This window comes from Macrosteles quadrilineatus, unplaced genomic scaffold, assembly GCF_028750875.1.
Source record: "Macrosteles quadrilineatus isolate MER2022 unplaced genomic scaffold, UCM_ALF_1.0 Scaffold_6__1_contigs__length_79288215, whole genome shotgun sequence".
NCBI classification, from domain to species: Eukaryota; Metazoa; Arthropoda; class Insecta; order Hemiptera; family Cicadellidae; genus Macrosteles; species Macrosteles quadrilineatus.
This window is the reverse complement of record NW_026542599.1, coordinates 32,776,334-32,790,334: the sequence shown is the minus strand read 5'-3', so window position 1 is coordinate 32,790,334 and position 14,001 is coordinate 32,776,334. Positions and strand designations below refer to the sequence as shown.

The 14,001-nt window shown below is 35.0% G+C and overlaps 1 protein-coding gene across 1 annotated transcript in view; it reads left to right on the top strand.

The window, feature by feature from the left end:
* LOC128996780 (lachesin-like) overlaps nt 1–13,689 on the top strand; it is a 58,761-nt gene extending 45,072 nt beyond the window's left edge. Inside the window, exons 4-10 of the mRNA XM_054422243.1 lie at nt 1,215–1,333; nt 3,771–3,956; nt 8,035–8,227; nt 9,567–9,698; nt 11,507–11,626; nt 12,016–12,186; nt 12,696–13,689. Coding sequence (XP_054278218.1) covers nt 1,215–1,333; nt 3,771–3,956; nt 8,035–8,227; nt 9,567–9,698; nt 11,507–11,626; nt 12,016–12,186; nt 12,696–13,036 — 1,262 coding nt within the window. The 3' untranslated portion in view covers nt 13,037–13,689. The remainder of the gene's footprint in view (nt 1–1,214; nt 1,334–3,770; nt 3,957–8,034; nt 8,228–9,566; nt 9,699–11,506; nt 11,627–12,015; nt 12,187–12,695) is intronic.
* The last annotated feature ends 312 nt before the right edge of the window (nt 13,690–14,001 follow it).

The following is a 14,001-nucleotide window of genomic DNA, read 5'->3' as shown; positions in this document are numbered from 1 at the left end:
GTAGTTGGGTCTACATGATTCTGGCGAGAGGAAAATTTCACTAATTGCCCACTCAAAAGGTTATTACGGCTGCGTCATCCTGTTTCGAACGTGATAAGTCAAAAATACTGCGTAAAAGCGAATAATAAAAGGGTGAAATAAAAAGCGCATTAGAATTTATAGCCCCCAGTTAAGCTACACTACTCACATGGCTAAGTTAATAATTATAACCGGCTGTGGCTATTATTATTTTACTAGTGTACCTGTAGCTCGAAATCGAACGATTGTCAAGCACCGGTATTTAACAGGAGTTATTTTAAATCTGAAACAGTCATAACATTCGACGACTGTTCGAAATTGAGCTATAATATTCTTATAAATTTTGTATACATTTTCACTTGAGTACTTAAAGGGGTTTCCTTTGTTTGAATGCAATTAAAGATGATGAGCTAGTGTTGTTTCGAGAAATACTTTGGTAATGGTTCATTCCATATTTTGTTGTCACTTATCAGAGGAATTTTAATTTTTCACCATTAAATGGCGAAATTTAAGTTGAAATTATGTTTTTCACATTGATCTCTGGAGATTCTGAGCTATATACAAAGATGAAATCAAACATACTATTATAACAATGTATCTAAATAATTCATCAATTTTAGAAGTATATACACATTTTTAAAGGTTCAAATATTTTTATTCGTGTGTTGCTCACTTATTTATTTTATTTACTTATTGACCAACAACATACAGCAGATTATATATTCAGACAGCATGAACACAACAAAAAAGTTGCCTGCCAATCAATAATGACAAGTACCAAATAAAGACAAAAACAACAACAACAAGAGGCTGGTCAAGTCAGAGGAATTAACTATAGAAACTAACTATATAAATGAATGGAGAAAAAGCAACAAAAATAAATTTGTTCTTCCAAACCATATTTAAATTCACTAAACCAACGTTGTTCTGTTGTATTTATGATTAATTATGAATACTCTTTTGATTCTTATGACTATATCATATTTAATGATTGAATACATGTATCGAGTAAATTAGTAAGTGGGATGGGTATGAGTTCAGGAACCCTTCTCCAACCATCGTCAGAATTAATTTAATTCCACTAGTGCCTTAAGGTGTTGTTTAGAGTATTTTGTTTGTCACTCCCAAACGTCATTCTAATTAACACGATCTATACTCTGAATATAGACAATTAACGTATTCTCGTCATGTTGCAGGTCAGATGCCCCCCAAAGAGGTGGAGCCCGAGTTCCTCGCGCCTCTTGAAAACCTGACAGTCACACAAGGTCGAGAGGTCACATTCACTTGTGTGGTCAATCATCTGGGAGCTTACAAGGTCAGTTGAACAGAAAATAGAATAGAAAAATATAGTCTCTTATAAACATTATGTTTTAAGTACAAGTTATAAATGTCTACAAACATTCTAGAGCCTAAGGTAAAGTATTATTGGGACTTTGTTGTGGACAAGAGCAAATTTGGTGTTTTTGCAAGATCAAATGGTAGGTATTGTAGATAAATACATTAAAAGTAAAAAATTAGTTTTTTCCCCGAAAGAGTCGTAATTAAGTTTCAAGGTGTGATTCTAGTTGGGATTACTTATTCAATTATTTCTAGACTTGTACAAATTTTAAGCAAACCTAAAGCTTATATACAATGCATATTCTTTGAGGTTGCGAAAACACCACGTTGAGTCTTCCAAACCGTGTAGGGAACAGTGCATCAATGCCTATCATCCTATTGACAATGAAGTAAAGAAAATGGATACCAAAGTATGAGCTAGTTTTGTCATTAAGTAGTTGTTGTCTATGGGCACTTTTAGTTTGGGTTGCGTTTATAACCAACCCTGTATAGAAAGTTTATACACATATTATATAAATTCTTCAGTCATTCTCTATAGACATATTCAAGCTGTAAAAACCTATCTGAATCTTAGCCACTTTTGCAAAACCGATTGTGTATACAAGTAGTTTTCCCAATTCATTCCCAATAGTTAGTTGTCTCAGAGTCAGTTTATTATCTTCAATAACATAGTGGACTATTTTAGTTGTTTGATTGCAACTAAATACAGTAGTAGTTAGCGATGGCTACTAAATATTCACCCTTCGACTTACCTATGTTGAAAGGTGCAAAAAGACTGTATATGGTAAAATAATAAAAAGTGAAAAGCTCTTATGGAATTAAAATAGTTAGTGACAAATATTATTAAAAAATAGTTATGCTTGCCAATTGGTTAAAGAAACTCTGCTGTGAAAGATTATTTAGTTACTACGACAAAGGCCTCTATATTTCCTTCAAAGGTCTTTGATTCGGTTTATTTCACCAATTGTTTCTTCAAAACTAATTCTACTGACTTTCTTTCTTTTAAAAATTTTCCCTCTATTTTTAGATACTGGCAATAAAAGAACTCATAAAGCTATAAAAATTGAATAACTCCGTTGACTAACTGAGTTTATCTTTGTTTAAAATTTCAAACAGCAACAGCATTTTTTCAAACATAATTATTTAAAAGTCATTCTCTATATTGGAGAAAATGCAGACTACCTATTTAGATAACCATTGTTCTTAGTTTCAACGTTTTAATAAACATTTTTAGTCGCAAGTTAGTCTATTCTAATAAATAATGGAATTTATTTCTGAAGAAATAAATTTTTTAAAGATTCTAAATACATTCTAGATTTCATACAGGATATAACATAGAACAACAATTATTTCGTTGTCTTTTTCTACATTAGTAAAATGTCTTCCAAAAAAGAGCTACTCAAAGAGTATTTCTTGAAAACACACAAAGCCCCAACTGAAAACCAGATCCATGCCAAGTGGCCTTTTGCAAATTTTAAAACTTCACGTTTGTGTATTTGAAATGTAAATAGAAAAAATAGAGGTAAAAATCAATAATACTGTTCTCACGGAACCTATAAAAAGGTATAATTTATAATCATCCAAACATAACAAAACTAATTGAGATTAGTCATCGAGTACACTTATTATTATGTAATGGTTAAACTATAAACATTACAGTTGACAAATGAAAATTGGTAGTGCAAAAAGTTAAAGAATCTTTGATTACAGGATTCAATTATGAACAAAACTGACCCAAATAAAATTTTACAGAATTTTTATCTCTATATAAACACGTATGTATCAAGAATATGGGACATATAAGCTCCATGTGAACCAACAGCTGAATATAAAGAGAATGTTTATTTTCTTTACGATTGAATAACCCTCAATTGAGTTTAGATTCGAAGGAACTTGACAGGAATACATAACACTCCAGCGTTGGATCATATGGCTTAAATTCAATTGTTGATGAGACATGTGCATTATAGTACAATATAGGTTAGCTTCTAGTTATCACATACATGATTTGATTATTTTATTGGTCATATGAGTTGTTTTATGTTATAAGTAATTACTTAGCGTAAGTACTTTCTTAGCGTGAATTTCCACATTTTCTTAATATAATGTAGATTTTTTTGTACTTACCTACGTACCTATGTATTCAGTAGAGTGGGTGACTTATATTCATAATTTGTTTACACGTTATTTTCCAAAATACAAGGAATTTATACTATCTCTCTCATGTACTTAATTGGTTTTAATTGTTTTTTTTACAACAGTTAATAATGTAGCTATAACCTAAACTAACAAAGCCAATTGGATAAAACCAAACAGAAAAACTAAACCCAGGAAAATAGTGGTTAGAGCTTGTAAAAAGTAAGCTGTATTAGCTTTGTTACAATAGGAAAAATTATCAACTTTTAATGTTTTAGGTTGCATGGATAAAGTCAGACTCGAAGGCTATCCTCGCTATCCACACTCATCTGGTGGCTCATAACACGAGGCTGTCTGTGACTCATAATGGTCATAACACGTGGAAACTGACAGTGAACAACGTGCAGAAGAACGACTCTGGAACTTACATGTGTCAGATCAACACGGACCCCATGAGGAGTCAGGTGAGTCATACAATCAGATGGAACTTCCATGTGTCAGATCAACACGGACCCCATGAGGAGCCAGGTGAGTCATACAATCAGATGGAACTTACATGTGTCAGATCAACACGGACCCCATGAGGAGTCAGGTGAGTCATACAATCAGATGGAACTTCCATGTGTCAGATCAACACGGACCCCATGAGGAGCCAGGTGAGTCATACAATCAGATGGAACTTACATGTGTCAGATCAACACGGACCCCATGAGGAGTCAGGTGAGTCATACAATCAGATGGAACTTACATGTGTCAGATCAACACGGACCCCATGAGGAGTCAGGTGAGTCATACAATCAGATGGAACTTACATGTGTCAGATCAACACGGACCCTATGAGGAGCCAGGTGAGTCATACATTCAGATGGAACTTACATGTGTCAGATCAACATGGACCCCATGAGGAGCCAGGTGAGTCATACATTCAGATGGAACTTACATGTGTCAGATCAACACGGACCCTACGAGGAGTCAGGTGAGTCATACAATCAGATGGAACTTACATGTGTCAGATCAACACGGACCCCATGAGGAGTCAGGTGAGTCATACAATCAGATGGAACTTACATGTGTCAGATCAACACGGACCCCATGAGGAGTCAGGTGAGTCATACAATCAGATGGAACTTACATGTGTCAGATCAACATGGACCCCATGAGGAGCCAGGTAAGTCATACATTCAGATGGAACTTACATGTGTCAGATCAACACGGACCCTATGAGGAGTCAGGTGAGTCATACAATCAGATGGATCTTACATGTGTCAGATCAACACGGACCCTATGAGGAGTCAGGTGAGTCATACAATCAGATGGAACTTACATGTGTCAGATCAACATGGACCCCATGAGGAGCCAGGTGAGTCATACAATCAGATGGAACTTACATGTGTCAGATCAACACGGACCCCATGAGGAGTCAGGTGAGTCATACAATCAGATGGAACTTACATGTGTCAGATCAACACGGACCCCATGAGGAGTCAGGTGAGTCATACAATCAGATGGAACTTACATGTGTCAGATCAACATGGACCCCATGAGGAGCCAGGTGAGTCATACATTCAGATGGAACTTACATGTGTCAGATCAACACGGACCCTATGAGGAGTCAGGTGAGTCATACATTCAGATGGATCTTACATGTGTCAGATCAACATGGACCCTATGAGGAGCCAGGTGAGTCATACAATCAGATGGAACTTACATGTGTCAGATCAACATGGACCCCATGAGGAGCCAGGTGAGTCATACATTCAGATGGAACTTACATGTGTCAGATCAACACGGACCCTATGAGGAGTCAGGTGAGTCATACATTCAGATGGAACTTACATGTGTCAGATCAACACGGACCCTATGAGGAGTCAGGTGAGTCATACATTCAGATGGAACTTACATGTTTCAGATCAACACGGACCCTATGAGGAGTCAGGTGAGTCATACAATCAGATGGAACTTACATGTGTCAGATCAACATGGACCCTATGAGGAGCCAGGTGAGTCATACATTCAGATGGAACTTACATGTGTCAGATCAACATGGACCCCATGAGGAGCCAGGTGAGTCATACATTCAGATGGAACTTACATGTGTCAGATCAACACGGACCCTATGAGGAGCCAGGTGAGTCATACATTCAGATGGAACTTACATGTGTCAGATCAACATGGACCCCATGAGGAGCCAGGTGAGTCATACATTCAGATGGAACTTACATGTGTCAGATCAACATGGACCCCATGAGGAGCCAGGTGAGTCATACATTCAGATGGAACTTACATGTGTCAGATCAACATGGACCCTATGAGGAGTCAGATGAGCCATACATTCAGTTGGCCTCCAACAAATCCTAAGGTTCGCTGGTTCAATCTAGAGCGAGATTGATTTTGCAACTAATTGACCTTTTCACTAAATAAGGTTTAAGTTGAGTATGATTTAGACCAGACAGTGGATCATTACCCTTAAACAATACGTTTAATGTTATTGATGTAGACACTGTTAATCAGTTATAAGTCCTATGACAAATTTGTGATTTTTGTTGATAATTTCAATATTTGTAATACTTACTTGTACTACATAAGTAAAACGAGTGGTTTTGATGGCTTGGCATCATTTAAAGTGCTTTGGTAGTTCTAAAGCGAACAAATTCTGTAACCCAAAACATTCTATGTCAGACAATTTAATATGAGAGGTTTGAAATTAGCCCACTGAACTTTGTAAAACAATAAAAATATCTGTTGTGAGTAGTGATCATTTTTTTCCATATTTCATAGAACCTTATCGTAACTGTTAACTTAAGAAGAACCCATATATTTAATCCAACATTTCCAATGTGATAATTTATTAGTCTTTTTTTTATCATTCCGTCTAATTGTTATTCTAAATATGCTAACAGAAAGACTGGTAGTATTTTACTCATAACATTGATATCTTAAACTTAACACTCACCATCACTCAAACCTTTCAATCACCAACAATATAACTCACTGGTAATATCTGGAATCATTTTAGATTTATCTCACACACACGATCATCAGGTACTTTTGAGCGTAACTGATGGCTCCACACATCTGCTGAGTCGAGTATATGTGAGATAGGGACGGCACGCTGAATATCGCTGAGAACCAGGTTATATATGGTGCTGAGGCAGCCTAACACATGACAAGTGACGCCAGAGAGTGCTGCCGCGTCATGAATGCGTTATTGGCTTTATGGGGTCCCATAAAGTTATGGCTTTGAGCTAGAGCTTCATTAAAAAATGCTTAATAACTACATCCTTGAACATTTTTCTAGTGGAAACTATTTACAATTGATTGCTTTATTTTTGTTATTATATCATAATTCAGTAGAATAATTTTTTTCAGGTGGCATCGTGTTATTAGCATATGCCGGAGCAAATTCAATTCATGGTGGTAATGTTTAAGGGTGGAATGTTTATTTGATCTCACTTGATTCATTGCAACGAATCACAGAAAAATTATTAAATGCCATCAACCTTAAAAATATACTTAAGCTAGTGATTAACTTGCAAGATTGTACTTTCATAAAGTATTTTCATTAGGATTGAATTGTTTTATATTATTTTTTATTAATATGTATCCTGAAAGATTTATAATACAACTGACAAACAACTGAAATAGATGCACTCCGTTGGACACATATACTTTATTTGTAACGTTAAAGCCTACTTATCGTTTCAACAACTTGTTAGTAATTGAAAGCTTCAACATTTGTAATAGTTTAATAGATTCAAGTCAATAATCAGACCTTAATAACTAGATTATTATTATTTTTATAATTTGTGTCGTGTTGCGTTAGAGAATCCACAGTTCATAATTTATTTTATCAGTTTGTGTTGTAAGATGGTTGAACAGGAGGGGGAGGTGGAGAATAAAAGAATTCAGAATTTATTTATAAAACCATATTGATAATGCACTTATTTTTCATTAAAAGTGCACTACTTTTTATGGATAGAAAAGAAAGATTTATGGTTAAGTAAATGAGGCCCTTTGCTCCATATACCCCTCCTTTTCTTCCTTAGCCTCTTTACCTCCTCCATAATTCCTATAATTTCACCACATTCTACTTTTTCAGTTCCTCTCTATCATACAAAAAGGAAAAATTAATAATGAATACTGAATAAACAAAAAGTATCGAACATTATAAATTACCACGACGTGACCCCAACTCAATGAAACTGTCCATGATGGGATATGCTCCGCCGGGAGGCCAATCAACATCTTGGGGTGCTGTCGGTTGAATCGATTTGTCAGACCTTGATGGAGGATGAGATCAACTGGGACTGCTGGTCGCAAACTGGGACTAGTTCTGTTGAAGTGTGACAAGTGTTCCCAGGCTAGTGTCCGAATAGTAGAGGAGGTTTCTAGTGGGTAGTTTCTGAGCCTTAAGCCCTTTGGAGTCCCAGACTACAGACTAACGTCACCTGTGTGCATAAATGAATTTCCCCACCTCTCTCAAAAAAAAAAAAAAAAAAAAAAACACACACACACAACCTAACTACATCAATCTGTTCTAAGATGGGGTACCTGGAGGTCGTGATTCCTCCTGATATTCTCAACGAGGACGGCCCAGACGACTATGTAGCGGTAGAAGGAGGATCAGTCAAGGTCAAGTGTAAAGCTACTGGAGTTCCGGACCCAACTGTGCTGTGGAGGAGGGAAGACTCCCAACCCATCGTGCTGCGGGCGGACAGTACCAGGGAGAAGCAAGGTAGGGTGGGAGAGGAAAGAGGAGGGTGTATGTGCATAGTCAGTAAACTCAACTCATTTATTCCTGGACACAAAGACATTCTGTAATTTATTCAGGAAAAATAGAACACTTAATTAAAGAGGTAAGTTAACTACGTTCCAAACCAGTATGTTAACTAGATGCAGTCAGGTTTTAGTAGAAGTTATTGATTATTAATTGATGCAAAGTCCAACCATCAACTGATAAATAAGTGAAAATGAATTAATCAGATAATTCATGTCACGACTCATCTGGACTAGAGCACATTTTTCATATTATTTGTCAAACTATAACGTAATTTACTGTAGATATGAACCAAATTGTTAACGTTATAAAGGTGTATAAATATATATTTAAGAACGTTAAACTAATGAAAAATTCTATGATGAATTCTTTATTTTTCAAGGTAAAGTTAGGGCCACAGGGACACTTCCAACAACTACCTGACAAATAAAAATTTAAAGATATTGTGTTTTATAATTTATAATGCTTAACAATAAAATATACAGTTCCTATTTACATTGATATATTTTAATTAGGTATATTTATAAACAGTTACAAATATCTTTGATTAATTCTAATTGACCATTAATTACGGTACTCATATTTAAATGAAATAGAAACTAGCTGCACAAAGAAATCAAATCATTTTCAGTGATTTTAAGTTATTAACTTGTTCAACTGCTAATACATAAACAACAAAAAATCTTTGCATTCCCTTAAATAAAATTTTAGCATATTTTTGTGTTGTTGTTTGCAATTTATACATTTGTCAAATAAGTAGACGATGCAATGTTTTACAACACTAACTCTTTAAACAAAATGTCTTTTAGAAGTTTAAAACTGTAATCAGTGTTAAAAGAAGTGAAGCAGGGGCTGAAACAGTAAAACAATAATGTTTGAAATCTGATTGGGGTTTTACAAGATATATTTAGTTGTTAAATTTAGTAAAATGTTAAGTAAAGTAAAAAGTATGTATAGGGACACTAAGTAAGTATAGTCTAGTTATTATAGCTATGAACCTCTGTCCTAGATGCTTCGGTTTGATTCTAGACAATCATCAGTTAAATATTTATATTAGTACTGCAACTTGTTTAGAACTCACCTTGAAATCTATGTTAACCTATTCATAAAACAATATGACTCTCAGACTTGAATGACTTTCTCCTTATCAGTAAACCTCATCATGGACCTCCTGTAGTAAAAACCATACAATTTTACACGTGTATATATATCAGCTGGACCTTATATCTTCTTTAGATGAAATGGTAAGTTATATCGAGTAATAAAACATATTGCCATCTTCAATACGTTGTTGCAGTTGTCAGGCAGTTTGACGGGGAAGAGTTGTTATTAACCAATGTACATCGGGCTGATATGGGAGCTTACCTGTGTATCGCCAGCAACGGAGTGCCTCCTTCCGTCAGCAAACGGTTTATAGTCCAAGTTCTCTGTGAGTACAGTCATTCTTGTCATTCTGTTAGCTTTTTCCATGGTATCTAATAATAAATACCCCTGCCACAGCAAACCTGCAGATTAAGCTAAACATTAGGTCACTAAGCTAAAAACAAGGTTCGCTGCTACGGGGAAGGTAGTTGTGTTTTTTACTAAAATATTAATAGCCTAGTAGAAAACGAATACATTTGCCGTGTTAAAAAAATATATACATAAACAAGCAAACTATAAGAGTTTACTTCTTCTCCTTAAAAATAACATAGTGAATTTTAAATTTAATTTATTTTTATTTTATCCGTAATCAAAGACTGTGCAAAACCAATTTAATAGACCACATTATTTGTTATCACAAGCTCTAAAAAATTGTTTGGAAATGAATTAAACGTTTATTTTATGTTTTTAAGATTTCCCATAGTCCGATCATGCTGGTTCGCGAATACGTTAAAATAAACGTAGGATTACACGTTTGTGCCAAATGTAATCAGAATCTGAGGATTTTTGCTTGGGTTATCGTGCTAATAGTCACATATATATATATATTGTTACAAGTCAGGAGCCCCGCGCAACAATAGCCAGGCGCCGTCACAAAAGGGTTGTTTGTTTACACGGGTTTCTCAGAACGCACCACTGATAGACAATAGACCTATGTCAACGGACTATCTCAATAGAGGCTCCAGAACCTTCTACACTTCTACGCCGGTTTGTAAACAACGGATATTCGAACTCTCCACTCTGGAATGTTCTACGGCAAGGTTATATAAGGGACCGTCTTCCGGCACACGGCAGTTGAGTTGAGTTGAGCCTTCCGAGAATCGTCGCAGCAAGTGCCCGTCGGTGTTAGTGACCAGTGCTAGTACTAGTGGCAGTGACAGTTTAGTGACAGTAAGAGTAACAGTAACAGTGTAGTGTCTCTAGTGACAGTGTAGTGACGGTGTTGTAACAGAATTGATAAATTCTGTAGAGGCTAGCTGTAAGTAGAAACATTGTAAATTTAGAATAGGCTTTAGCTAGGTTTAGATAGGGTTAGTTAGGTGTTAGGTAATTCTAAAATCTGTAAATATATAATAATTAGTGTAAATAAATAGGTATTATAAAATCGCCAAGTTTTATTTGTAAAGAACCTGCTAAGCCCGCAACAATATATATGTGAACAAGGTTGGCAACTATGTTGGTGACGTAACATTGATGATATGTATACATAAATAAATATTGATATATTTATATGAATTTGAATGGATGGTATTTTTGGCCTCTGGGGACATCAAAACAAAAAAGTAAAGCGGCCCCTGGTCCAGATTTTACCTTTAGACCCACGGCAATAGCTCATTCCGTATATTGGAAATTCGTTAATAGATAATAAATAGGGCTCACCTTAACGGTCGTTTGCCAAGTTTTGTTATTTAATTTTAAATTTAAGGTTCAGATTTAAAAAAGCATTATGTTATTCCCCTTGCACGGAATTGCCTTAAAACTTGTAATAAAAGTTAAAACAATTTGTTGAGGTTATGTCATACTATATCCTTAACAAATTCGACTGCAGTACATTCAAACGTCTAGTTTTTGGCATACTTGTCTTGTGAAATAGTAAACGTTGTAAACGTGTATTGCTGGAAAAAACCTTTATAGCACAGTAATTTTAAAATTTTATTTTATTGGAAAATATGTATTTATATGTAGTACTTAGTTAGTTGTAAGCTGCTTTTTAGATTGGATCATATGCAAACCAACATTGTTCATGTTACTTATGAAATAAATGTATACTTAAGTGGTGCATTCCGACCTCTAACTTATGTTAATATATTTCAGTTCCACCTATGACCAAAGTCTCAAACCAATTGGTTGCAGCGCCAGCTGGTAGTGATGTGGTCCTTGAGTGCTACGTCGAGACCTCGCCTAAAGCGATGCACAGCTGGTTCAAAGAGACTGGTAAATTAAATAGTAATCTATAAACTGAAAACTTTAGACAATCTTATGCATTCTTTACTCCAATTATTAAATATTTCGTTGCAGAAAATCGTTATTGACAGAGGGTTCATACTTTTCAGCGAATAGGTGTTATACAAATGAATGTATTTTATTGTACAAAGATAAAAATTCATTCCTATATTGACTTACTGTTTTCCTTTACCCGCAAGGCTCATTTACCCGTACGTTAGATACATTATGTAACACAACACTAAACTTGTCTTACCATTATTTTGATTTTGTCAAGTGTAAAGTTGTGGGAATAAATAATTTTTAGTATATCCAGAGTTAATGGCACCAATTGATTATGTTATATTAAGAACTGAACTTACGTTTTGTTTACATCATAGGTGAGAAGCTAATGCCAAGCGCCAAATATTCCATGGAAGAATATCCGATCAATGACTACTCTTTGCTGATGAACATAACGATTCGATCATTAGAAAAGAGGGACTTTGGTGGATATGTTTGCTCATCAGTTAGTGCTATGGGGAAATCAGAAGGCCTGATAAGGCTCCAAGGTAAGGTCTCCAATCTACTAAGGATTAATTAACTCAACGGTATTTATCCCAAATTCTTACTTGTCTTTAATATATTTACAAAATTAACTTAATACAATAGTAAACAATACCAAGTATCATCAATTAATATCTTGCTCCACTTGGTCTTCTTACAAAGTTTGTTATGAAATATAATGACAGTGATATATGTGTTTTTAACATAATGCATAAAAATCCTGTCTACATGCCAACTACTCAGTAGGATTAGTGTAGAATAAATGCTACACAGCTAACCGATCTGATCATAAATCAAAGAAATTTTATTGGACTGAAGCCACAAGTAAAATAGAAAACTGGTGAATGATGAGCATACACCTCGCTAGTAAATATTTACATTCTAGTTGATTGAGCTTATTATAAATCTCCAGAAGCACTTACCACACTTCTTACTTTTTTATCCTTACAAACAAATTGGATTTATATTTTTTAAATCACAATGAATTCCTCGTAATATACAATCCTATTCACAGAGTTAAACATTCCAAAGACTACAGTCATGCCCAGTCCCAACTACTACGAGCCGGTGAAACCAGCTCGGAAAAAGCCTCATAAGACCCATGTGAAGGAGAAACACCAGGGGTCTCGCAAGAAGAACCACAATCATCACGAGGAGGTAGAGGAGGAACCTAGAACCACAGCCGAGGTGAGGACGGAGTCTTCTCTGGTGTCTCATCCAAGCAGACCGCCTTCCTGGATACTGCATCACAACGAGGTTGGCCCCAGTTCGGGCGCCAAACGAAATGTAGGAGTCAGTGTCGCTGTATTGACGTACAGTGTCACTCTGTATTGCCAATGGTTATTGCATATGTAGATACAGTTGGTTTTGTCAATCATTGTTTTGACAATGTATAGCTGGGCCACTCTAACGACACCAGATCCAATTTTAATTTTGTTTAGACATATCAATATGACCCATCAACACAATAGTGTCTCAAATATAAAAAACATTATTGTGTAGGGATTAAAAATCAAACATACTACGGAAAAAACAGTTTACCAAAATATACGTAATTTAACATATACGGACATGATAACATATTTAAATAATAAAGGCATATATTTGGTAAAACTGGAACACGTATTCACACAAAAGAACTTATGTTTTACGACAAATGCATCGTCAAAAGAGATCGCTAATATGAGCTATACAATGTTGTATACGTGAAACATAACGAAAATACTGTCGAATTTTATCAAACCGATAGCGGAAAACAAGCCCTCAGATATACCATGATGTAAATGCAACGATAGTGTTAAACTTAGATAAATTATAGATGCAAAGTTGGATTTGGTGTTACAAAACTTGGCTTCACTTTGCTTTAGGCGTCTTCCAGCACAGAATAAGCTTTGTATAAGACTCAAAGTCTTACAATACGTACGCTTTATTTTTTGATAGGTTTATAGGAGGTAAAAGTTATACTTTGTAATCTTAAGTTGATTAAGACTTTTGTAAGCTAAGATGTTCTTAGGATGTTATGATTTAGATAGTTTGATTAGAAGATTTGCAAAAAAATGATTATTGATTCTGCTTTCTCTTTGTTAAAAGAATATTTTTCGTACCGATTCCATTAATGGGAACTTTCTATCGATCTGTTTAAAAATATTTATTTTTGGAACAGTTGAAGAAAATATTAGAGTTCAAGATAAAACTTGATTCATACTACATTATTTAACTTAATGATAAAAAAATACATCAATACTCACTTAAAATTGATTTTCTTGACAATAATTCATAATTCATAGTTCAAATATTTTGTTTAAAGCATTATTAGATGT